We start from the raw sequence: 25,243 nt of genomic DNA on the forward strand, positions 1-25,243 counted from the left end.
ATGACCCTGGGCAAGTCGCTTCACCCTGTTTGCCTCAGTTTCCTCATACGTACGTAAACAGCGCTGGAGAGGAAAATGGTAAACCATTCTGGTACCTTTGCCAAGAAAACCCCAAATGGGGTCACAAACAGTTGGACATGACTGAACAACAGTTGTTAAACATTTACCAGCACACCCCATTAAACTGTTAGGTCCTTGAGAGGAGGTATTGGTTGTTTGAGGGGTGGGAGGGGTCCCTTTCTTTGTATCCCCAATGCTTAGCAAAGTAGTAGACACTTAATAAATGCTAGTTGATTGACTGACCGACCACAAATTGAAGCAACTAAAACTGACTGTAGTAACATTCCAAAAGTCCCAGATCAAAGATATGAGAAGATACTTCCCCACCCCCATCTTTTGCAGAGATTAGGGTCCTTAGGTGTGGAACATTATAGATAATGTCAAATTTTTTCAGTAAGTTGATCACTTCGCTGATTTTTCCCCCTTTACTTTTATTTTATTCTTTTTTTAAAATAAATCTTTTTGTTATAAGGGATGGGTCCCTGGCAAGGGAATGAGTGAAGGAAATCTAGACAACAGAATAACAAAAGATGTCAATAAACAACTATTTTTAATTTTTTTTTAAAGAATAGCACCACCCCACGTCTTCCTGAGGAATATTCTATCCACCCTGTTTTGCATCTATCTTAAGACAACTTAGAGTATGTGCCTTCTTAAACAGGAGGTTCAATGCACCCACCCCAGCTGGGTGAGGGCCTACCACTCACTCACACTCCCCCGAATTTTAAAATGGGCATGTCACTTGTTTGGTTCTATTGTGAGCACAGTCACAATAACATCTCTTAGCAAAAGAGAATACTGGGCCCCCACCTACTTGATTTGTGTTCAGGTCAAGTGGTGAGGGGCAGAGATGGGAAAGGGAGTTAGACAACAAATGGAATCCTGTCTTTAAAAGAACCTGAATGTGCTGGCTGCCTGATTGTGGGCTTCTTGGTCTAGGATGTGTCTGGGTTTGAATTTGGGCTTCTACTTTGATGCAAAAGGAAGACAGAAGGCTTGGAATTGGTGGGACCCAAATCAACATATCCATGCACCCCCTTACCAGTCGATTTACTTTGATCTCAATCCGTGCATTGGTGTCCACATTAAAACCCAGGATAAGGTGCTTATCACCATCAATTACTACAAGCAAAAAATCCACTTAAATCTGGGCACCAAGGTCAAGGTAAGCTTTCTTCTTTCATCTATCTGCATCACTCCTCAAGCTCATGTCCAAGGAAACTGCTGGCATGCTTTGAACAGCACATTGTGCCTGCCATCCATCCATCCATCCATCCATCCATCCATCCATCCATCCATCCATCCCTCCATCCCTCCCTCCCTATTGTTCCCTGACAATACATGACCAGAAAGCATTATTTAAATTCACAGGTTACCCCCTCCATCTCCTCATTTTAGCCACTCACAGACACAGACACACACACAGACACACACACAGACACAGACACACACACACACACGCATTTTATCAGGCTGGCTAATAAGTTGAAAAATTAACTGATAATTATATTTCATCTTTTTATTTCTTCTGTTCACTCAGTGGCTAATAATGGTGGGAGGGAGAGAATATCCAAGTGTGTCCAAGAATATCCAACAGCCAGAGGGAACAAGAGCCAGGATAACCAGCCCCTAAATAATCCAAAGTTAACCATTATGTGTCCCCTGTTAGGGAAAAGGGAGGAAGCAAGAAAATGATGGGAGAATCAAAGCAAGATGGCCCTGGGTTCAAGTCAGTCCTGCCTCAGACTCAGTATTACTTACTAGTAATGTGTGACTCTAATACATCACTTTCTTGCGATTCAGTTTTCTCACCTGTAAATTGGGGGTCATAGTAGCACGTCCCTCCCAGGGCTGTTGGAAGGTCAGATGGGATAATAATTGTGAAGCATTTAGCACAGTGCCTGGAACATACTAAGTGCTATGTAAATGTTAGCTTGTCATCATTAGATGAGATCAGAAAGTACTGTGCAAACCTATAAATACAACATAGATGTTCACTATTATTATCAGCATGGACTTAGAGATGAAGGTTCTGAAAAGCTATCCAATCCAATCTCCTCATTTTATAGGAGAGGAAACTGAAACTCAGACAGGTTAAAGTCATTTGTTCTAGGTCCTATAGGCCCTATGTGTTAGCCCTGGAATTGGAACCCAGGTCCTTTGGCTATAAATCCAATGCTCTCTCCAAGAAGGTGCCTGTTATTCTAAGAGCATGGCCAAATGAAGTGGGAAGAAGTAACTCACCATCATCAACATTAACCTGTGTATTGTTTTAATTGTGTCCCCGTTAAAGCAGGAGTCTTTAACCTCAGGTCCCTAGACTCCTATGGAACCCATGGATAGATTTCATGGTTGTCTGTGAACTTGGATAGGGAAAAAAATTGTATTTTTATTAACCTCCAACTGAAATTTAATATTTTCTGGCTGTGAATGTAGAGAGAACAAAACAAAATGACAACAAAAACCCATTATCCTCAGAAGGGTTCAACAGATTGCCAAAGGGGTCCATGTCATAAAAGGTTATGAGACCCTATCCTAAAGAATAGACTTTTCCCTAGCTGTCTGGCCACTTTGTATAAAATATATCCCTCTTCTCTCACCTTTGGAGGTCCAGAGTTAGTCTTGTATGACAAAGGTCCAGTTAGAATATACTTTTATATCCTCTAAGGGTTGTTTTTTTTTTTTTAAAAAAACACTGAGGCAGGAGTGGAGGGACAGGCAGAAGCAGAGAACAGATTTCTAATTTCTGGTACCCTGTTCCCTATAGAAACCTGGTAGTGAGAAGGCAGGGGGCAGAGGTATCCTGACACTCCTATGAAGATCAAACCCCAGAGGATGCAGCACAAGCCAGAGTGGAGCTGGAGAGCTGGGGCAGGAAGGGAGGAATCACAGGGGTGGGAGAAGAGGAGGAAGGTATTAGAGGAATGCTAAGGAGCCAGAAACTTTCTTCCCTAACATTTTTTTTTTTTCAGTAAAAGCACAACACTGACACACCCTTCCCCTCTCTTCTTCCTCCCCTCCTCCCCCACACATCAGGGAAGGCTCCAACCTAGTCCTAGGCAGGGACCCACTAGAAAGGGAAACCCAGAGGGCCTAGGGCAGGGCTGAGCCTAAAAAAGCTTTCTGGAAATCTACTGCTTGCAGGTGAAAGACCGTGAGACAGAAATGAAACTACAGAGCAAGCCGATCCTGGAAATCCACAAGCTGGAGGAATTATTCCAACAGACAAACAGCCTCCTGAAAAAGATGAAAAGCCTGTGCTGTCTGACCAAACTTGACCTGGAGAACTTCATAAAGGGCTACCCATCCATGACCACGGTGGAAGAGCAGATGCGGGCCGGAAAGCTCAGCGTACTGCTCACAAATAGTACCAGGGGATCAACTGTGTGACGGTGCAGTCAGAGGGGCCTGTCATGGTTTTCTCTACCCTCCTAAGGAAGCCCTACCCTTACTCCATCCGCCAAAGGCCTAAGGCCCATTGTAGTTGTAGAATTTGAGGGGCATTTGAGATCCAGTCACAGCCTCTTGTGTTTAGTAGGGGATGGGGTTTTTGTGGGGTCTGTTTGTTTTCAAGGTGCTCCAGCACATAAAAATTAACACTGCTGTCTTTGGACAGGATTCAAAGTTAATCACAATTTGAATCTGGGCACACAGTGGATAGAGGGCCAGTCAGGAAGATATCAATTCAAATCTTGCTAGATGTGTGAGCCCGGGCAAGTCACTTAATGCTATTTGCCTGAGTTTCCTCATCTGAAAAATGAGCTGGAGAAGGAAATGGGAAATCACTCCAGTGTTTCTGCCCAAAAAAACCTCAAATAGGATCACAGAGTTGGACACAACTGGAAATTACTGAAAAACACCAAGTGTGACCCTGGACAAATCACTGAACTCAGCTTCAGTTTTCCAGGCCATAAAATGAGTCTTATAATAACCACCTACATCACAGGGTCATTGCGAGGATCAAACGAGATATTTGAAAAGAACTTGACAACTCTAAAGTGCTATCGAAAAGCTAGCTCCTAGTATTCCTTGTGTTTAGCCATTCCTCCACCGATGAGCATCTACTTGGTATCTAGTTTTTTGCTAACACAAAAAGATATAGATATATTTTGGTGTCTTAGGGTCTTTTTATCATCGATCACCTTGGGTATATACCCAGCACTGGAATTTCAAAGTCAAAGAATATGGATATTTTCATCACATTACTTTCTTAAATCAAAATTGCTTTCCAGAGTGATTGTACCAATTCATAGGTCCTCCAACAGTACGAGTGTACTTGTCTTTCCAGCATTAATTATTCCCACCTTTTGTCACTTGGGAACCTTCTGGGTGTGAAGTAAAACCTCAGGGTCATTTTGATTAGTGATTTGGGGCAGTCTTTCATATGATCATGAACTGTTTGCAATTCTTTTAAGAAATATTTTTACATATCTTTTGACCACTTTCTATCGAAAATGGCTTTTGGTTTCATATATGTATCTATGTATATGTACACACACATACATATGTGTATGTATACATATAAATGTATATACACATACATACATACACAGACACAGACATATATATAATGTGTTGTATTGTCTTCTTATCTTGGATATCAAACCCATAGGTAATTTATACACAGCTGTTTTCTCCCATAACAATTTTTCCTCTTAAAGGCATTAATTCTGTTTTGCAAAAGCTTTCTAATTTCATGTAATCAAGATTATCTAATTTTTTGCAAATGCCTCTCTCTATCCCTTGTTTAGTGATAAACTAAGGTCATGTTTAGTTTGGCATTATTTCAATGAATCAAGCTATCATAACATGCTTATAGCACAGTGCCTGGCTATAATAAGAGATACAAGTGCTGTTACTAATATTATTATAGAATTCATGCCTTTAACCATAGCTGTGAAAAGTATAAGATCTAGTCATCTTTTGTTTTAATGAGATCTTCTTTAATATCTAGGTCATGTATTCATTTTGCATTTATCGTAAAAATATGGTATAAGACATTGGCCTAAGCCTAATTTTTGCCAGGATGCTTTCTAGTTTTCCTCTAGGAAAATTATCATAAAGGCTATTAATGTTTGCGAGTTTATTGACTGCTGGATTGAGTGCCATCATTTCTGTGTAGTCTTCCCTGTCCAGTCTGTTCCACTGATCTACTTTTCTATTTCTTAATTCATACTAAATGGTTTTAACGACTTCAGCTTTGTAATACCATGTTACACATGATTATATAACTATTATGTATAACTACAGTTTGAGTTCTAGAAGTGCTGTTCCTTTTTCCATTATTTTTCCCTTTTTTCAACATTTCCCTTGATATTCTAGCTATTTTGCTGCTCCAGACAAATTTTGTTAATGTTTTACCTAGCTCTATAAAGTGTTCCTCGGGTAGTTTAACTGGTAGAGCATTAAATAAATCTGTAAATTAACTTCGGTAGCGTTTTCATTTTATTACATTGGCAATGACCCGCCATGAACATTGAAGATTTCTCCAGCTCTTTAAGTTGTTCATTACTTCCTTCAGGAACATTTTGTAACTACGTACAAGTACTGTTTATGTTTTGATAGACTGACTTGCCAAATACTTTCCACACTTTGTAGCTGTTTTGAAGGTGCCATTATTTCCAGTCCCATCTTATGGATGACACTCAAAAAAGGTGGCAAGTCCTCCCAGGTCACACAGCTGGTCAGCATCAGATCCAGATCTTGAACTCATTCCAAAGCTGCCTATCTACCACAACATACTCACTGACCATCTGTGCATGGTCTATTAAAAATGGAAAACGAGTTCTGCAAGGGCTGCTCCTGTCCACCAAATTTCGTCTCTTGACTTTGGGCTCCAGTGTCTCTAATCATGAGGGTCCCCGTTCTGTCACCTACACGAGGCACACTGGTACAGAAGCTAGGAGACAGACTGGATTTCCCCACAGCTGGGGCTCCTTGTCCCTACTCCTCTTGGGCTCACAACAAAGGTTCCTTAGGAACCATCACCCAAGGGCTCCCATCTGACCAATCCCTGCACAGCAAGTTTGGACACTCTCTGCTCCCAGCTATGCCCACACACCTGTCTATTCACTAGGTCCCTGCTGATTCTTTGGAGGCAATTATAGAAAAAAAAATGTAGCTTTGTGGGATTACAACATCAGTGAGGAAAATGCTATTTTGCTTTTAGTGCTACTATTAAAAAAACTGAATTTTCAACACAATTAGCTATACTGCCAGTGCCTGAGAAGACGGCTGTCTGGCTAACAAAGAAAAAATTAAACTGCCTTAAGATTTTAGATGCCTCTAGTACTTCTGTCTTGCCATTACAATCATCTTGTCAGAAGAATTTGAAGACACAAATAAAAGAGTTGCACAAGTTAGGAAGCAAAATCTTTATTTTTAAAAAAATCCACATTTATTAAAAACTGCAAGTTCCTAGCCAGATAATATAAAGTATTTTAAATTAATCATTTGAAAGTATATACACTATCTGTATAAGTAAACACTTGAAACTGTACAGATTTAAACAAATATTCACTTAGCAAATGTCTAATCACTACTACCCAGCACTTGGAGAAGTGTTTTGAGTATTTCAGAAATGAAAAATTCAAAACACAAGAATAAGTGCTGCTAAACATTTTGACCCTTAAGAATACACCCTCTTCTGTACAAGTAATTAAATCAGTCATGTACTATACAGCAATCAAGCCCTCATTTCTCTTGGAAAAGGCTATTCAAAAAGACCAAATATACATATATTGTACAAAATGGATATTTTACAGTCTATGTTCTTAAACATATATTTATAATAATAAGTGGAAGAATAAATACATCTTCCCCCTTAGTTCATTTCAGAGAATAAGCCTGAGCTCCTCTAAATCTCCCTTCTTAAAAGTCAGCTAATCAAGCAAACCCTACAACAAATGTAAATTGACTTGAAAAAGAGATTACTCGCTCCACATAACGGACATCAGGACATGTAACATCTCTACACAATGAGCAGGAGCCACTGAAGGCGTGCAAAATGCCATGCTAAAGTCACTGTACAAAGAGGGACAGCCATTGCCCACACCTCAGGGTCCACTCACATACCAGAGACCTGCTCAGCCCTTCATTTCCTAAACAAGCTTCTTTTTTTTCCCCCAAACAAGCCATATCTGCTATACAATTCTGGTTGCAAACCCAGACTAATCTAGCTATGCTTTTGTAGGAATTGGTAGATGCACATCATTTCTTTCAGGATCCCTGATAGACAGCAGTGGATTTTAAAGTGTTTGTTTCCATCTCCTTCTTCTTTATCTCCTTTACCAAGATTTATTCCACTCAGAGAGAGCTGCAGATTCACATCACGTGACTGTAAAGACTATGAAAGCATTCACTCTCCGAGGGGCTGCCCAAGTGAAGTCGGTACACCCCAAGACGAGGACCCCCCACCCGCAAACAGAAGAGCCTCCCTAAGCACAAGATGCTTTAATTGGCACTCGCTGCTCACAAACACCTGCAATTGTAGCTGCAGATTTTCATTAGAGATACCTCCCATGCCCATTGTGAGGTGGCGGCAGCTCTCTTCTCCATCAGCTCCCACTAAGGTATTCCAAGGAGCAGGGAGGGATCCCAGGGCCTTGTTGCAGGACCTGGTTCTTTAAACTACTTCACATACTTTACATCAGACATGGAACGATAACTCCCTGAATTCTAAAGAAAGCAGACTATGCTCCCAGAATATCCCATCTTTGCTACAAAGTGGTGTGAGAAATACATTACACAGTGTTACGAATAGCATTCCTGGGAGCTTGTTCAACCACACTCCTAGAAGCTTTCTAATTAACTTCTCAAGGTTTTTCTTCACTAATCCTAACTAGTCTCCTACTTTCATTGCACAGATTTTCTCCAGGACTCATTTTACTGCATATCCACAGATTAACTTCTGATAGCCATTTTAATAACATTAGGCAGTGATCTATGTTTACAAGTCAATCTTTGGCATTTTGGGTGCTTTTTACCCTTTGCTTAGATTTCATTCTGTAATCAATGCTGAGAAGCATAGAGGACTTTCAAGTAGTCAGTGGGCCCTGAGGGACCTCCCCACAAAACCCCCCAACGTCCTGCAGGCCGTGCAGGTGACGACTCAGCCCTGCTCCAGCCTGGCATACCTTCTACATCTGTTTTCAACAGCCCAAGAGACTTGGGTTATTTGGACACCGACAGCAGTAAGTTCACCTGAAAGGCAAAGTGAGAGGGTGAATGAGCTGTTATACAATCGTGGTGATTCTTTACGATGCAAAAATGGAGCAGAAGAAAGCCTTGTCAAGGCTGAAGAGAAATCAGAGTGACCACAACAGAACTGAAATTGCTTCAAAGCAGCAGTGGTATGCAATACTGTGGGAGTTATGCTGCATGGAGACTCAACCACTGGCTCAAGGAGCTTAATGAGAGGTACAGAGAAAATAAATGCACAGACGTGAATGACAGAATCCAAAGGCACAGAACCAATTACCTTGCTTTATACAACAAAAGCGTTCTTGAAAAACTAGATGCAAACTGAATTTTACAAATGCACAAAAAATATTTTTAAAACCTGCTGTGAATTATTCTATAAAAGTATTCTTTTGTTGTTGCTATTCAGTTCTTTCAGTCATGTCTGATTCTTCATGACCTCATTTCAGGGTTTTCTTGGCAGAGATACTGGAGCAGTTTATTATTTCCTTCTCCAGCTCATTTTACAGATGAGGAAATGGAGACCAACAAGGTTAAGTGACCCGCCCAGGGTCACACAGCCGGTAGGCATCTGAGGCCACAAACTCACAAAGATGAGTCTTCCTGACTTCAGACCCAGAACTCTTATCCACTGCGCCACTTAGCTACCCAAAAGAATTCTTTAATCAGACCCTAATGGATTAATATTTTTTATACAAAATTCTTGTTTAGCATAAGGCACAGATGTTCAGCTATGCTCATAATTAGGAATATAGGAAATGAGAAAGACTGTAGTAAAGTCAGCTTAAGAAGACTGCAGATCAGAGGAAACAATTCCCCAGAAGAGGAGAAAAGCTCAGATGGAGCAGGGAGACACTAAATAAATGCTAGCTGCTGCTGTTCTCAGATGACCCCAACCTGCCCAGCTACTACAGCACTTGCTGGCTACACAATCATTTGGCATTTAACATCTTTTGCTGGGTAGTTTTTTCTTCAGTCTATTTCATGTATGGCATGTAGGTGGTTGAGTGGATATGGGGTGCTGGATCTGGAGTCAGGAAGATGTGAGTTTGAACCCATCCTCCCTCAGACACTTATTAGCGACACCACCCATCTCTGCCTGCTTCAGTTTTCTCATCTGTAGAATGAGGATGATCATAAAGCACCTATGTCAGGGCTGTTGTGAAGATGAAATGAGATTTGTAAAATGCTCAGAAAACTTAAAGCCCTATAGAAAATGCTGGCAATTATTATTATTATTCTAGTTATCATGTTACTAATTAGAGTGTAAGCTCTTTGAGGACAAGGACTTTGTCTTACTCATCTTTCTCCTCAAGAGTACTTAGCATAGCGTTTGTATATAATATGCACTCAATGAACATGTTCTGAATAAGCATATGAAAAACAAAGGCAGAAGAATCAGGAAGAGAGAAGAACACTAAAGACCAAGAACGCTACAGGGACAGAGAGATAAATCAAGACCAAGACACATGCACACACGCATATGTACATACACACACACACACACACACACACACACACACACACACACATACATATATCTGAATTTACAACAGTGACAAGAGAAAATTCTGAGTGCTAAAGTAATTGGTTTGCTTTCAGTGTGATCATTCTGAAATCAGAGGCTTTGGGCATCCGTGACTCGAGACAGCTTGTTCAGCTCTGTGGTTCTCACTAGCTGGTATTTCCAAAGACAGATGGGTTTCATCCAGAACACAGTTGTCATTTTAATTGGCTCCTCGCCCCATTTAAAACTTATAGCTATCTCACATAGCCAAAGACAACTCAAAATTTTAATTTTCTTCTCATTAGAATAGAGGAGAATATGGCCAAGGATACCGAAAATAAAACCTTGATTACTCAAAACAAAACCATGATTGAGTAAAACAAAAATCTACTTCAAATGATCTTCTGATGACCAAGTACCACCACTACAAAGCTTACCTGTTCCATGGAAGGGCAAGCTATGATCTGGATATCTTCACTGCTGAACTCTTCTTTTAACAAGGCATGAAGCTTCTGGAATACTTGCTGAATGTTATTCTTAGAAAGAAGGAAATATCATATTAAATGAGGCACTGAAAAATACAAGCAATTGTCTTAAATATGAAGCAATTAGAACGTCAAGTCTTAATGAAAGTTGCCATAACATGTAGGAACAGTGTATCTTTCTCTCACAGGATCATTACCAAAGATGTCCAATGTGCACCCAACATTTCAATTAATGTGTTAGCACAAGCCTGGACAAGCTTGTCAGGTTATGTTTATTGCAAAAACTAAATTATAGTAAGCCCTGCACTCTCAGAGAATATTGTAGAGTTCAGTAGCAAATTCTAACATAAAATGGAGTAAAACTCCCAGATATATAAAATGAATTTTGGAAATCAACCAAAGCCTTGGGGAATATGAGCCTAACACAGAACTAGGAGAACTGAGTTCTAATTCTGTGCTGACATATAATCCTTCTGTAGTCACAGCAACAATTGATGATGCTACTCACCAATACAGTAGGGAGATAACTCCTATAATATTATGTTTTAGCATTAGGCCATGTTTCTTTTCTTGTCTGAATTTTTTTTATTATTATTTCCATTTTCAAAGTCAACCAATAAGAACTTAAAGATGAGATAGCATATGCAAAGGATGTGGTCAATAACCCTAAGAGAACGCTGTCAGATAGATGCTGGACATGCAAGCAAGACAAGAATCACAGTCTTTAGTACTCAACTTTGCTGAGATACCAGCCATATCAATGTTTTATAGTAATTTAAAGTGGAAAAATGATATATTTTTAAATCAAATACCAAGAAATTGGGCAATATTCATGTACATAGCAATACTTACCCTAACAGGCTTAAACAGGATGAATTCTGTATCTTTATTGGATAAGTACAGCGACATGCTTCTCAATGTCAATGGCAGCTTTGTTTTTATCGTCTTGTAGGCACTTGACACTAGGTCATTGACTTTGACTAGAAAGAAGTTAACTTTCAGTTACTGACACAGAAAAAAGAGAATGGGAACATAAGCATTTCACTTCAAAAGGGAAAAAATACCAAACCAGGGCCTTGCATGGCTCAGTTCCATTTCCCTTGCTTATTTTATTCTGTAATTTTTAGTTGGAAATCTATATCATTCTAATTACAACTTTATAAAAGAAAGAAGGAAGCAAAATAAAACCAAAGGTGGCAAAACTGGCTGACCAGTAAGGGAACACAGAACAAAAGTATTTTCTTTCCATATTCAATGCTTCCTACTTGTTCTGTTCTGCCTTGTTAAACTATAGAGGTTGGGATGGGCCTTTTAGCCCTCATTGGGGTAACACTTTAACCCTCATTGGGCTATGTTTATAATTTTTTTTAAAACAATTTTTTCCCAAGTTAAACTTAACTTTATTGAATGGAACTGAATTCAAAGAAAATTTAGACTCTAAAAAGACACGTCTTTTTTCCCCCACTTAGTAGTATTTTAAAAACGATTTTTAAAGACGCCCTATATACACAATCATCATCATCACCATTGTCATCCTGAGGAATAAGACTGCTTACAAAGTATTCTCAGAGTTGGGTACCCAACAATTCTATAACTATGCTAAACTCCATTCTGATATGGTCAGAACATTTTTTTAATTAATGCCAAGGTGTGCTATGCTAGTACTGTTATATCCAAATGAAATTGCCTTACTTAAATAGAAATGTAACTTGCTAAAATGAGGAGAGATCTAGTTGAGTCTTTACAATGACAATCAAAGCTACCAGGATTCCACTCTAAGGAAAAATCACCTCTGCTTTGAAAGGAGAATCATAACACAGAGAAAAGAACATTATTTCAATAACACATCAAGCCCTTGGGCAAATCTACATTAAATATGGCTTGTTACCAGTTTCTAGCTGATTTTAAGAAAAAGATGTTTACTACACCCATATTACATGTACTTCCACAGAATTCAGCTCACAAATCAAAGGCTAGAAAACTAATTTCCCCAAATAAGCCCTATATACAACCAAAAATCATGGCTAAAGTAGCAATTAATCCAAAGACTGTTAGACCTGCTTCAGGGCAACACTGAATTATGTATAAATAAGACAAGTTCTTCATTATGAGAAGGCAGTGCAGTCAGTTTAACACTATAGCCATGAATACCTTAGAACCCCTTGTACTACAGGGAAACAAACCTGTTGTTTCTAGGCTTCTGGTCAATAACCTAACTAAATGGTCAAGTACTCTAATTCTGTTCTAAGAACTACTTCAGTTTCTCAACACTGCATTCCAACTAAAATATTAAAAACATTATAGATAATAGCGGCTATATAAATACCTCCATTACAGTAAGAAAAAAGTCTTACACATCCTGGCATAAAGCTCTTGAATTCTAGATAAAACCAATCAAATTAAGTCCCCATTGGCTTGTTGTTGTTCAGTCATTTTCAGTTGCATCCAACTCCACTTGGGGTTTTCTTGGCAAAAATACTGAGGTGGTTTGCCATTTCCTTCTCCAGCTCATTTTACAGATGAAGAAACTGAGGGAAAGAGAACTAAGGGACTTGCCCAGGGTCACAGTTATGAAGTGTCTGAGGGCAGATCTGAACTCAAGTAGACGAGTCTTTCTAACTCTTGGCCCAGCACTCTATCCACTTTACCAGCCCCTGTTGGCATCATCACCTAATTTGCATCCCTTTGAAATAATGGTGATAAGTCTCTTCAGTCACTCAGTTATCTTAAAATATATTTACCTGCTTCAACAGTACAAAACAAACCTTGGGAACTCACAGCTTCAAAGACAGAAAGAGGTCCTTATGGCTCCAATTTCTTTTCCCCATGCTTATTTCTAAATAAAAGCAGGTCTGACAAGCGTGTCACCCTTTGGACATGGACAATCAACTCTGGTGCCTTCTATAGTTTCCAACCTCTGAGTGAAAGATTTGTAGCTATGTGAACTTAAAAAAAATACTTTCACAACTGTATTTTAATATAATTGGTTTCCTTTTTATTTCATGCATTTAAAAATAGCATCCTGGGAAGGGGTCCTGCCACAAGGGCCCATGACACAATAAAAAGTTAAGAACCTCTCAGCTAGTGAACGAGGAAGCCAAATGGAAAGCATCCTCAAGAGTCTGAACTATTGTTGCAGCACTTCACATACCATAAAACTAAGGGAAGCTAATGTGGTTAAGTCTGGTTCTAGCAATCGACAGGAGCCTCACTTCCAGTTCCTCACTACAGTTCCAGAGGATCCCAATCGCTGCTGGGGAGGTTCCTTTGCTTCTCTATAGTCCCTGGGTCAACCACCCAGTCAAGCCACCAGAGAGGCCTGCTCAGAAGACATTGAAAATCATTTGTGGTCAAAAGACATCAACAGGACAAAATCAATAGAAGTCAAGATCAGGTTAAAAGAAAACTGTAGGATTTTACTCACAGAAATGAGGCAAGTTAGCATCATATGACTTAGAGATCATATAAACCCACCCTTTCATACTTTACAAATGAGGAAACTGTGGCCCAAAGAGGTTAGATGCCCAACGTCACACAGTGGCAAATGGCAAAACCAGGATTCAAATGTAACTCCCAGGGGGGCAGCTAGGTGGTGTAGGGCATTCAGCATGGGGCTTGGAGTCAGGAAGATCTGAGTTCAAATCTGGCTTCAGATACTTACTAGCTGTGTGATCCTGGGCAAGTCATTTAACCCCCTATTGGCTTCAGTTTCTGATCTGTAAGATGGGGGCTCACCGGAGAAGGAAATAGCAAACCACTCCAATATCTTTGCCAAGAAAACCCCACGGACAAAAGTCCACAGGGTCACAAAGAGCTCACAAGACTGAAGGAAAAATTAACAGCAACAACAAAGTCACCTAACGTATGTCTAAGAACCCTTCAAAGTCTTAATATTATGTATCACCCAAATCACTTAATATATGAAGCCGACCCTACCCCTAAACTGGGGGGCAAATCAGTTAAATACATACAGCAACATGTAACAGTAAACACAGATACACACACACATTTTCTTCCTTATTCAGTAACCAAAACCAACCAATAAAAACAATTCCAAAATGTTCAACAGCACACATAATAGGTGAGACCAGTCCATCCATCCGTAAATGAGTCATACAAGCCTAAACACTTAGTCTCACTACCTCTGAGCAAAACAATTACAATTTCCTCTCTGATAATCTCTTTCTGCTGCAAAAATGATCAACCTTAAGACTTTCAGCTCCTTCCTGCCTACCGAACGATGCCCAGAATCCTTAACTCGGCATTTCGGCACCTTCTTGCCTCATCACTCACGATTGCTCTTCGCTCCAAGTCAATCTATCCCCCGTTTCCTAAACACAGCCTGGATTTTCCTTCCTCTAAATTCTCTCGGCTATTATTACTCTGTATTTGAGACTCTCATCCGACGACCAGTGTATGGAGAGGAATGATAACAGCTAGCATTCACACAGCGCCGTAAGGCCGGCCAAGAGCTTTACAAAGAGTACTTCATCTGAGCCTCACAACAACACCGGGAGGCAGCGACTCTCATTGTCCCCATTTTACTGATGAGGTTCACACAGCTAGGCAGAGTAAGTGTCTGAGGCTGGATTGGAACTCAGGTCTTCCTGACTCCAGGCCCAGTGCCACCTCGCTGTCTCCACCTCACAGGATTAGAGGAACTAAAGTATAGCAATCTTAACAGTCTTGCCATAAAGGAAATCAGAAGATAAAAGGAAATTATAGTTAAACGGAAGGATGGCAAATAATAAAGAAACTGGCGATGGTGGTCCTATTGTGTGTCCAAAGCCAAAAACTGTTCATTTGGTCACAATAATAGCTAGCATGTATATAGCACTTTATACATCTTGTGACATCTGATCATTTGACAAATAAAGGCTCATAAAGTATTTGCAAAAAGCCTAACACAAAAATAACTGAAGCTTATGGGCCAACATCTGTTGTAGGCTATGAAAAAGAGAAATCCTATGAAGATATTCATAGAGAAATTCTATGAATAAGTCAATAAGACCTTGCGAGCTAAACCAATGCATGCTTTAATAATTAGTGATTTCAATATAAAGATGAGCATAAGGACAGTTAGTGGAAAATACTTGAAAATATGGTTTAGAAGAAAAGAAAAAAGGCTAAAGACCTGTGGACCACCAAGTAGTGTCACACCTATTCATTTAAAATACTCTCTCAATCTGTCAACAAGCCTTTATTAATCACTTACTATGTGCTATACTAGACTACACTATACTAAGCACCAAGGATACAAAGGAAAGGTAAAAACAGCCTTTACGCTAAAGAAGTTTACTTTCCAATGAGGGAGACAACATATGCATAAATAGGTGTACGTACAAGATACACATAGAGGAGACACAAGTTAGCCTTAGAGGAGGTTTTCGAAGCTGGGTGGAGGCTTTTCTGCAGAAGATTACCCCACAGGCCAATGAGGTAACAAATAGAGAAGGCCTTGAAAATTGAAGGCAGCTTGGTATGCAAATACCACAACAGAAAGAAACAAGGTGATCTGTAAATACTCCACGGAGGTCAGGACAGTGCTCAGTTTCCTAACAAGAAGAAAACAGGGTACTGATGCTGTGTGTGAATCTTGTGATTCATTGCTGTTCTCTCCACCCAGCAAAAAGAAAATCTATTCCTTCCTTTAAGGAGCAGGAGTCAAGAATTCTATTTCAAACTCTTGAGTAGATTAACTTTGCAAGAATTCTACTGTTTAAGGCAGTTTTCAGATGAAGAAATTAAAGCTGTCCATAATCATTAAAAAAATGCTCTACACCACTATTGATTACAGAAATGCAAATTAAAACAACTCTTGAGGTACCACATCACACCTATCATATGGACAAGGCATACATGACAAGACAGGAAAATGATAAATGTTGGAGAAGATGTGGGAAAATTGGAATACTAATGCATTGTTGGTGAAGTTATGAACTGATCCAGCCATTTGGAGCAATTTGGAACTATGCCCAAAGGGCTATAAAACTGCATACATCCTTTGATCCAACCATACTACTACTAGGTTTGTATTCCAAAGAGATCATTAAAAAGGGAAAAGGACCCAGATGTACAAAAATACTTATAGCAGTCTTTTTGTGGTGGCAAAGAACTGGAAATTGAGGGGATGCCCAACAACTGGAGAATGGCTGAACAAGTTGTGGTATATGAATGTAACGGAATACTATTGGGCTATAAGAAATGAGGAGCAGGCAGATTTCAGAAAAACCTGGCAAGACTTCTATGAACTGATACTGAGTGAGGGGAGCAGAACGAGGAGAACACTGCATAGTAACAGCAACACTGTGCAATGACGAGCTTTGTTGGACTTAGCTCTTCAGAGTAATGCAATGATCTAAGACAATTCCGAAAGACTGATGATGGAGAATGCCATCCACATCCAGAGAAAGAACTATGGAGTCTGAATGCAGATGGAAGCAGACTATTTGCTCTTTTTTTTTGTTTTTTCTTTCTCGTGGTCTTTCCCTTTTGCTCTGATTCTTCTTTCACAGCATGACTAATGTGGAAATATGTTTAATATGATCGTATATGTAAAGCCTAGATCAGACTGCATGCCCTCTTGGAGAGGAGGGAGCGACGAGGGGGGGGGCGGTTTAGAACTCAAAATCTTATAAAAGTGAATGTTGAAAAATAAAAATTAATTAATTTTTAAAAAACCTCTACTGAGGGGCAGCTAGGTGGCGCAGTGAGTAGAGCACCGGCCCTGGAGTCAGGAGGACCTGAGTTCAAATCCGGCCTCAGACACTTGACACATTTACTAGCTGTGTGACCTTGGGCAAGTCACTTAACCCCAATTGCCCTGCAAAAAAAAAAAAAGCAAAAAAAAATTAAAAAAAAAAACAAAAAAAAAAACCTCTACTGTTTAGTTGTGGACCATGCCACACCAATCCACCTCCCCTTCCGCTGCCCCCCAATCCAAGCTGGTCAGTTTAGCCATGGCAGTTCCAAGCAGCATGTCCATAATGCTTCCTCCCAAACCCATTTTAATTAGCCTTCCTCCTCTCCAAGTCCATTCTAACCTATTTCTATCTTTGGGGTCATTCCACTGGGTCCTCTGGAACTGTATCATCTATTCTCAAATTCCCCTATAAAAGCTGAAACTTTTCAATCAACATGACTTCCAGGAGATTCTTTTTCTGCACAGTTTAGTCTAGGCAGGCTCTGAGGTCTCTTCCAACTCTAAAATTCTGTGATACTTCCTCACTTCATTCTCTCCTGAAGATTCCCTATGCCTTGTAACCATCTCTGCTGACAGCCACTTAGCCTCTGACTCTTCACAACTCACAGGGGTAGAAAGGGATCCTCGCTGTCCCTTATAAACCATTCTTCTACTACCATCCCTCTCCAAAACATTTCCTCTTTTGAAGACCATTCAATTTATACCATCCTCTCCCTACCTTTTTTTTTCCTGTCATCTACCAACTTCCACAGAAGATTCCCAATTTTCTCAATGACTTTAATAAAAGGTTCAGTTTTCTGCTCTACTCCATCCCCTGCAATCATGCTCGAGTCCTTCCAATATTCCGAATGATAACCTCTCTAAAAATCTGACTACACGATTCTCATTCGTTCTACTTCAACATTTCTCCTGCTTGTTTCCTCTCCTCTCTACTTCCAGCAGCCATTAACTCCCCACCTGGACTATGATGACAGCCTCTTAGCAATCTTTGCACCACTACTGTCAAGCTTCCTTTAACCCATCCTAATACCAATGCCAAAACCATCTCCATTACATAGAGATTTCATGTCAGACATTTAACTTTTTTTCAGTGCTTCTCTACCGCCCACCAAGTAGAATGAGAGATCCTATGCTTGCCATCCAAGCCCTTCTCATGCCACCCTGCCCTTCCAGCCTTATCACATACTGTTCCCCACAAACATTCTATGCTTTAGCAAAATCTGACCATTCTGCTCCTTAGAACATACACTCTATCTCTGTGATTCTGCTCATCCTATTTTCTACATCTAAAATTCACCTTTCCACCTCTAGTTGAAGAATTCCTACATATAAAAAAAAAATGCTTGTTAATTAAAAAAAAATACCTCCTAGCACTTAAAAGTCCAGTTCAAATGCAACTTCCCCTGGGAATCTTTCCTTGTACTCCAGTGAAAACAGCATTTTACCTCGGGTCCCAAACAGCACTTTGGAATGTAGACATGTTAGATGTCTATTTTGTCTTGTGTATTACAGTTACCTAGGTTCATTTTTTATCCTACTGTAAGCTCCATGACTGCTGGGACTACAGCCTGCTATATATGTAACAATACTTAATAGATGCTGAGATCACTGGATTTCAATGCCATGGAAAAAAAAGTAACCACTCAATATGCTTCCAAGTTATACAACATTTATATCTTCATTTTTACTGTCCAAAAGGATGGCCCCTCTCAAGTTGAGAACTAACACTGCGCATTCTCTAACTTGTCCATGGTAATAATTGTTTGCATGTATATAGTGTGTTACTGTTAAAACAAACAAAAACACTTCCCTTACAATATGAGGGAGCTAATGTCGGAAATATTATAGCCCCATCAAGGATCAAGAAGGAAAAGCTACTGGCCAAAGGTCTTGATTCCAAGTCCACTGTTGCCTCTCAATCAATACATTTTAAAACTAGGAGGGGAAAATGGCAGAGACGCTTCTTTTAAAAAACGGTTAAAACTATCTAGCCTTTCATTAAATACTGGAAATCTGAGAAATGCTTCCTATCTGAGGTGTGTAATTCAGCTGGAAATACCCTTAAAGGAATTATTTTTTTTAAAAACTGCTAAAGTGATCAAATGCATGTCAAATATTTAAAATACTCCCAAAACAATGCAACAGTGTTTTTGGCAGGAACTGCACCTAACAAAAGGCAGGTAATTTTTTTTGCTAAAAAAATTTACGTGAAAATCCTAACTTGTGCCTTGATCATTAGGTAAACTGGTTTTAGATATAATATTTAAATGAACTAAAATCATCCTGTCCAAGAGACTATAAAAAAGTTTTCACCCAAACTACTTTTCATTTTTGGAGGAAATTTTTCATTCTTTATTCCTTGGGATGCTTGTTGAAGCTAAAAGACTAACTAACTAACTTGCATTGGGGGAAACTGAATTGTAAATATATTGTTTCGGATAGTAGTACCTTAGAGAAAGGCAGGAAAACTACATGCCAAGAACAAGTGCTATATAAATGCAAATTAATCCATAGACTCAAAAGAAAATCCAAGTGGTAAAATCTGAATACCTGGTTGTGCCCAGGGCTGCTGAGAGAGAGTATACTTGGGACCTCCCTGATTGGCCATTGTTTTTAATGCTGAAACCTAGTGAAGGAGACAAAAAAGAAGAAAGTTTTTATTTCACTGGCAACCAATTAAACCAATATTGTTCTCAAAGGATATATAACACAAGACAACACCATTAAAACATAACAAGAAACAAATATTCAGCTCTAAAAAATGATATCTTGTTTCCTATTTCTTTAGAAGTAATAAAATCTTTGGCAAAATTTCTTTTGTGATTTTGGGGGGAAATTTTTAAAATACACAATTAGATGGTGTTATTTTACCATAATAATGACAAAATCCTGAAGGAATTTATCTGAATTAGTATTACGCTCATAAATAATTCAGGAAAGACCAAAATGAAGTCAAACAGAGCCATAAAAAGAGCAACAGACTAAAGAGGAGAGCCAGCATGTTCTGTCAAGCTGTCATTGTCCACTGTCATTAGGAAAGCTTCACCCAAGAAGCCACAGGGCAGTAAGGATGCTCTGAATGCTTCCAGGAAATATTTTTCTTCTTGCACATAAAAGCAATTTCCCTAGCACGTCATAAGACATTTGAGAAGCCTAAAAAAAAGGATACTCGATTAGCCTCAGCCAGAGGTATAGATTAGATAAGCATGAACATTTGTGAAAACTTTTATTGGGCTAAGCTAACATACGCTGACCAACAAAACTTTTCTTTGACAGCACAGAAAAAATAAGCAAAGAAAATATCCTTGGCTACTGGGGAAGCAAAATCCTTAACAATGAACTACATATAAACTTCAGATGGCTGGCAAATATAAAGCTTAACTGGAACCACCAAATGCCTGAGAACCATTGCCATGATCCCAAAGTGTCAACTAAAAAGCTTATAAACATCAATTCTAAAAAAGTACTTGGAAGAAAGATGGTTCTTCTTCTGTAGTTTCTACCTTTCAGTTGCTTCTTCTATTTGATTGTAAGTTCCCTGAGGGAAGCTCAAATGCTTTTAACAAATATTTTTACAGCTCAAATGCTTTTTAAAAGTATATTTACTAGGAAAATATTTTTACAAAAATATGCAACTGATTCATATTGTGTTCATTCAGAATCTGTCAATCTGTCAACTGGAACAGGGTGAAATTTACTTAGGAAAACAGAGCTTGTTATGAAAATAAATAAAATTTCAGAGAGTATTAGACCAATTTGAAAACAGGTGTCATTAATGACTAGCTATGTCAGTTGTCTGATTGAAAATGAATGTTGTCCAATACAAGATTATTCTATCTACTAAGCAGAAGGAAACGATCTTAACTTAATGACTTAGATTTTGAAATGCCTGGATTGTTTTTTTATCCAACCAATTCAAACACTTCACTAATTCATACTGGCTTTCCCTACAGCAGATCTGTTATTGAGGTTTCACTGTAAGTCAATATCAAGTCAACAAGCACCTATTGTAAGCCAGGCACTGTGCCAAGCACCAGGGACACAAGACAGCCAAAAAAGCAGTTCCTGTGAGCTCTCCTTTGAGTCTAATGAGGAGACAACATGCAACTAACAAAGCAAAAAAAAAAAATGCACAGGAGAAATTACAGGTAATCTTCAAGGGAAGGCACTAAGATTAAGGAGGACAGGGAAAGGCTTCTTTAAAAAGGTGGGACTTTAGTTGGGACTTGAAGGAAGCCCAGAAAGCCAGGAGATGGAGATGGAGAGGAAGAAATCTCCAGGGATGGAGGGCAGCCAGTGAAAATGATGCCCAGAGTCAATGGATGAGAGTGTTGCACTTCAGAACAGTAAAGAGATCAGTATCACAGGATTAGAAAGTTATTTAGAGGGAAGGAAGGCATGAGAAGATTGGAAAGGTGGGAATGAAAAGCTTTAAAAGTCAAACAGAGGCTTTTACATTTGATTCTGGAGGCAATATGGAGTCAGTGGAATTGACAAACTGGGTGACACGGTTAGACTTGGGCTTTAAAAAGATAAATTTGATAACTGAGTGGAGGATGGGCTGGAGTGGGGGAAGCCTTGAGGCAGAGAGACCAACCAGTAGGTTACTGCCAACAGTTCAGCAATGAAGTGATGGGTGCCTGAACCAGGATAATGTCAGTGTTAAAATAGAAAGGGGGCATACAGAAGAGATGTTAGGAAGACAGAGAAAACAGCTCTTGGCAACAAACTAGGTAAGAGGAGGGGAAGAGTGAGAAATCCAGAACGTCTAGGTTGCAAGTCCAGTGATTAGGACAAAAATTTCCCAACCTTAGCTTATGGTTTATTTCAAACTATTAAAAAAAATAAAATTTCTGTACAACAATCAAATTTTGGACAATTCTTGGAGTCTGTTTTCAAGAGATTTGAGTACCACAATACCTAATATAACATTACCCAGTAAGTACTCAAACTTCTTGGGAGTCAGGATGGGGAAGAATTCTACAACAGTAAAATAATAAATAGACTCTGCTACTTCTTTTCTGTTTTTCCAAGAAGGAACAGAAAGAGCATTCATTAAATAAAATAAAGAACAATGGCTAAGTTAGAAGTTCTCTTCTTCAATAGAGTGGGTCACTATGTAATAATGAATAATAAGCATTAATTTCTCCATCTGCAAAATGAAAAGCACACCTGCCAACTGACAATGAACGGAAGGGCTAAGAATCACAGCAGATTCCTAAACGCACACTAGGTGTATAGTCTCCTAGTACCATACTCTATCCAGAGGTTCCCAAAGTGGGCGATACTGCCCCCTGGAGGGGCACTGGGAACAATCCAGGGGGGCAGGGTGGTAGTAGCCTCAGGTGCAATTGGGGGGCATTGAATAATTGGGGCAGTGGAAGCATAAGGAAAGAAGAGAAGAATATTTTGAAAAACCGTTCATACATGTTTCATCTGTTGTGTAACAGAGTTAAAGCTGTAGTGACTACATTATTTTCCAAATAAACACACAAAACGCAAGTTATAACCCATCAGTGGTCAAGTCCACCAATAGATCTTAAAAAGCAAGTGTTGGCAGATGAGTATGTCTCTCATTGTCAGGAAGTCTAACATGCATCTGCGGGAATATTTGTGTGTAATGACTTGTTTACAATACGATATTATATGGTCACATGACACAATATAGCATCATCAAAATTTCAATGCAGGAAAAACCCCACAAATTTATAATAAATTATTAAATTGAAGTTGCATCATTTTTTAAGAAACTATTTTACATTTTTTTTAAACGACACAAATTAAAAAAAAAAGTTAAAGGGTTAAAGAAAGTAGATTTCCAGGGAGGCAGTAATTTTTTTTTAAAAGGAGGCAGGTAGGCCAAATAAGCTTGGGAACCTGTGCTCTATGCATTAAACTATGTTGGTTCATACTAAGAAAGCGCCTACTTAAAGGAAAATCAATCTGAACTTAAGGTGACAAGATGAGGACATGTGCTGAGGATAGTTACGTCCAGCATTATCTGACATTTTTTGATGCACACTCAAATAAGTGATGAAATGTGCTTCTTTTGTTTACTAAAACCCAGCTCAGAACTCCATTTCTCTTGCAATTATTCATAACAAAAGACACAGCTCTTATAAAATATCAATTGTGTCAGAAAAGACACAAGACTTTCATTTTTGCAAATAAAAAAAGCTTTTCAGTTCATATTTATGGGAAGTTCTTTGAAAGATGAATAGCTTTGTTGACTTCTAGACACAAATGCTCTAGCTGTCAGGAAAATGTGAAAGTTGATTTTAGATCTTTCATTATTTTCCTCTACAGTACATTACTTTAACATTTGTCATGTAGAAATAAAATTTGCAGGAAAAAAAATACAAAAAGTATCACCTTAAGGGATCAGCAATGTCACATAAACTCTAGTGGTGAGTTATATAACACAACTATTCTTTATTAAGCAAATTTGCCTTTTGGCCAATAGCAAAAAAAAAAATGTTAATGCACACACCCAAATTCAACATAGCACAATGCAGCAGTAACACTTTGTAATAAAAATTATAGTATTAACTAAATATTCCTAGTAGTAACACAATGAATATGATATTACAAGAGTGGTTAGGGATCAGGGTGAGGAGAAAATTGCCTGGGGCAAAGGTCAAATGTAAAAGCATCCAAATGCTAAGAGAAGCCATGGCTCCGTGTTTTCACAATCCCAACCTACAGTGGAGTGACAGTGGACTGGAAAAGCACTCAGGGAAGGAAACACTGCTGAGGCCCAGCTGAGGTTCAGTGTGGTCTAAGAAGAAGCATGCTGTTATAGCACAGAACCAAATTAAAGATTCCCTACACAATTCCCTATTTTACTCTAAAATTTTCAGGTATCCAGAGCCTTCCCAAATATCTATAACAGCTATAACTTCATTCAGTTTATGCTAAGGCCTCTTCTTCAGAGAAATGAACCAAAGAACTCACACTTTTCAATCTGTTCATTTCTAAAACATATATCATCGTTGAATCTTGGATTTCAATAATATCAACAAATACTTGTTTCAGAAGCTTCCTCTCACTCCATAAACACCTAAAGGTTTGTTTTTTCCCTCTATCTGGCCAAAATTAAACCTAAAGCTAAAACTATGGCTAGCTCCCAGTAAGGATTAATGCAGATGTACTGCAAAAAATGTGTCCAATGTTGTTCTATACTGACTCAATATGAAAATAACTCCAGTGAAAATTGTATTTGACATATGTCAAAGTTTTAAATGCTTCTGATATCACTTTATCATCAAAGTGACACAAAACAATAGTTGGAAACTCTTCATTTGCTATAAAAAGGAGCACCTCTAATTTGATAACCCAAAATCTAAGAGTTTGTTGAAATCAACTAAACTGAGTAAAGTGCCACCAGAAATCAGCAAATTATCTGATTGCGACTCTTCTGATACTTCTGTTATCTAATGGCTTGATTTTTAAAACTGATGGCTTCCTAGATGTTGGGTGAATATGGCAACCATCACATGCAGTCACCCACAGGCTTTTATGATGCATCTGTTCTTTAGCTGCTTCATATGCCAAAGTCTTGCCTCTCCAATCAGACTACAGGCAGCAGGAACATGTCTGACTTCTTCCATTATCCCCAAATTACCTGGTACAGTTCTATGTATAATACACTGCATTTACATAGCACTGTCAGGTTCACAAAGCACTTCTGAAATGTTCTTTCATTTCATCCTCAAGACAATCCCACTCACTATGATGTAATTATCCTTTAATAAATCTTTACTGAATAGAGGTTAGTATCCAGATCTTTTAAAATACATTTTTGATGTCATCAAAAATCCCAAATGAGATTTCAAAAAACAAACCAACTGGTTGAGTACAAATGTATCAAAAGAGCTGTGATCGAACAGTGTACTGACAGTAGCTCATGTATGAATTTTAAATACAAAATATATTTTAAATATATATACACTTAATGTTACTATAGTTATTAGTATAGAGAATATTTATGTCTTGCTATAAAGTCTTCACCTCTCAATTACCCAAGTCAAATGGAAAGGAAGAGTGACAGCGTCTAGCAATGTCCCAAAGCGGGATGTGATGGGCTGGCTCAGGCAGAAAGCTCTAACACCAAACTGGATCATCACTTTGTAAAAAATGTGGTACAAAGTGTTCCTAGTCAGATACAGATTAGACTAGATGACTTCTGAAGTCCCTTCCAATCCAATTTTGTGAGTCTGCAATATGTAAGAGAACCTACAAACAACCACCCCCTTAAAGGTTATAAGAAGCTGAAGTCCTGTTCTAAAT

The 25,243-nt window shown here is 38.8% G+C and overlaps 2 protein-coding genes across 2 annotated transcripts in view; one reads left to right on the forward strand and one right to left on the reverse strand.

The window, feature by feature from the left end:
- The window catches only part of ERICH6B (glutamate rich 6B), an 83,836-nt gene extending 80,261 nt beyond the window's left edge, over positions 1 to 3,575 (forward strand). Inside the window, exons 12-13 of the mRNA XM_036754051.1 lie at positions 1,000 to 1,225; positions 3,205 to 3,575. Coding sequence (XP_036609946.1) covers positions 1,000 to 1,225; positions 3,205 to 3,450 — 472 coding nt within the window. The 3' untranslated portion in view covers positions 3,451 to 3,575. The remainder of the gene's footprint in view (positions 1 to 999; positions 1,226 to 3,204) is intronic.
- A 2,838-nt stretch (positions 3,576 to 6,413) lies between these two features.
- COG3 (component of oligomeric golgi complex 3) overlaps positions 6,414 to 25,243 on the reverse strand; it is a 66,107-nt gene continuing 47,277 nt past the window's right edge. Inside the window, exons 20-23 of the mRNA XM_036756351.1 lie at positions 19,505 to 19,580; positions 11,104 to 11,231; positions 10,204 to 10,302; positions 6,414 to 8,262 (exon numbers count right to left, since the gene is read on the reverse strand). Of these exons, the coding sequence (XP_036612246.1) occupies positions 8,233 to 8,262; positions 10,204 to 10,302; positions 11,104 to 11,231; positions 19,505 to 19,580 (333 nt within the window). The 3' untranslated portion in view covers positions 6,414 to 8,232. The remainder of the gene's footprint in view (positions 8,263 to 10,203; positions 10,303 to 11,103; positions 11,232 to 19,504; positions 19,581 to 25,243) is intronic.

The sequence above is a fragment of the Trichosurus vulpecula genome, chromosome 4, assembly GCF_011100635.1.
Source record: "Trichosurus vulpecula isolate mTriVul1 chromosome 4, mTriVul1.pri, whole genome shotgun sequence".
In the NCBI taxonomy this organism is placed as follows: domain Eukaryota; kingdom Metazoa; phylum Chordata; class Mammalia; order Diprotodontia; family Phalangeridae; genus Trichosurus; species Trichosurus vulpecula.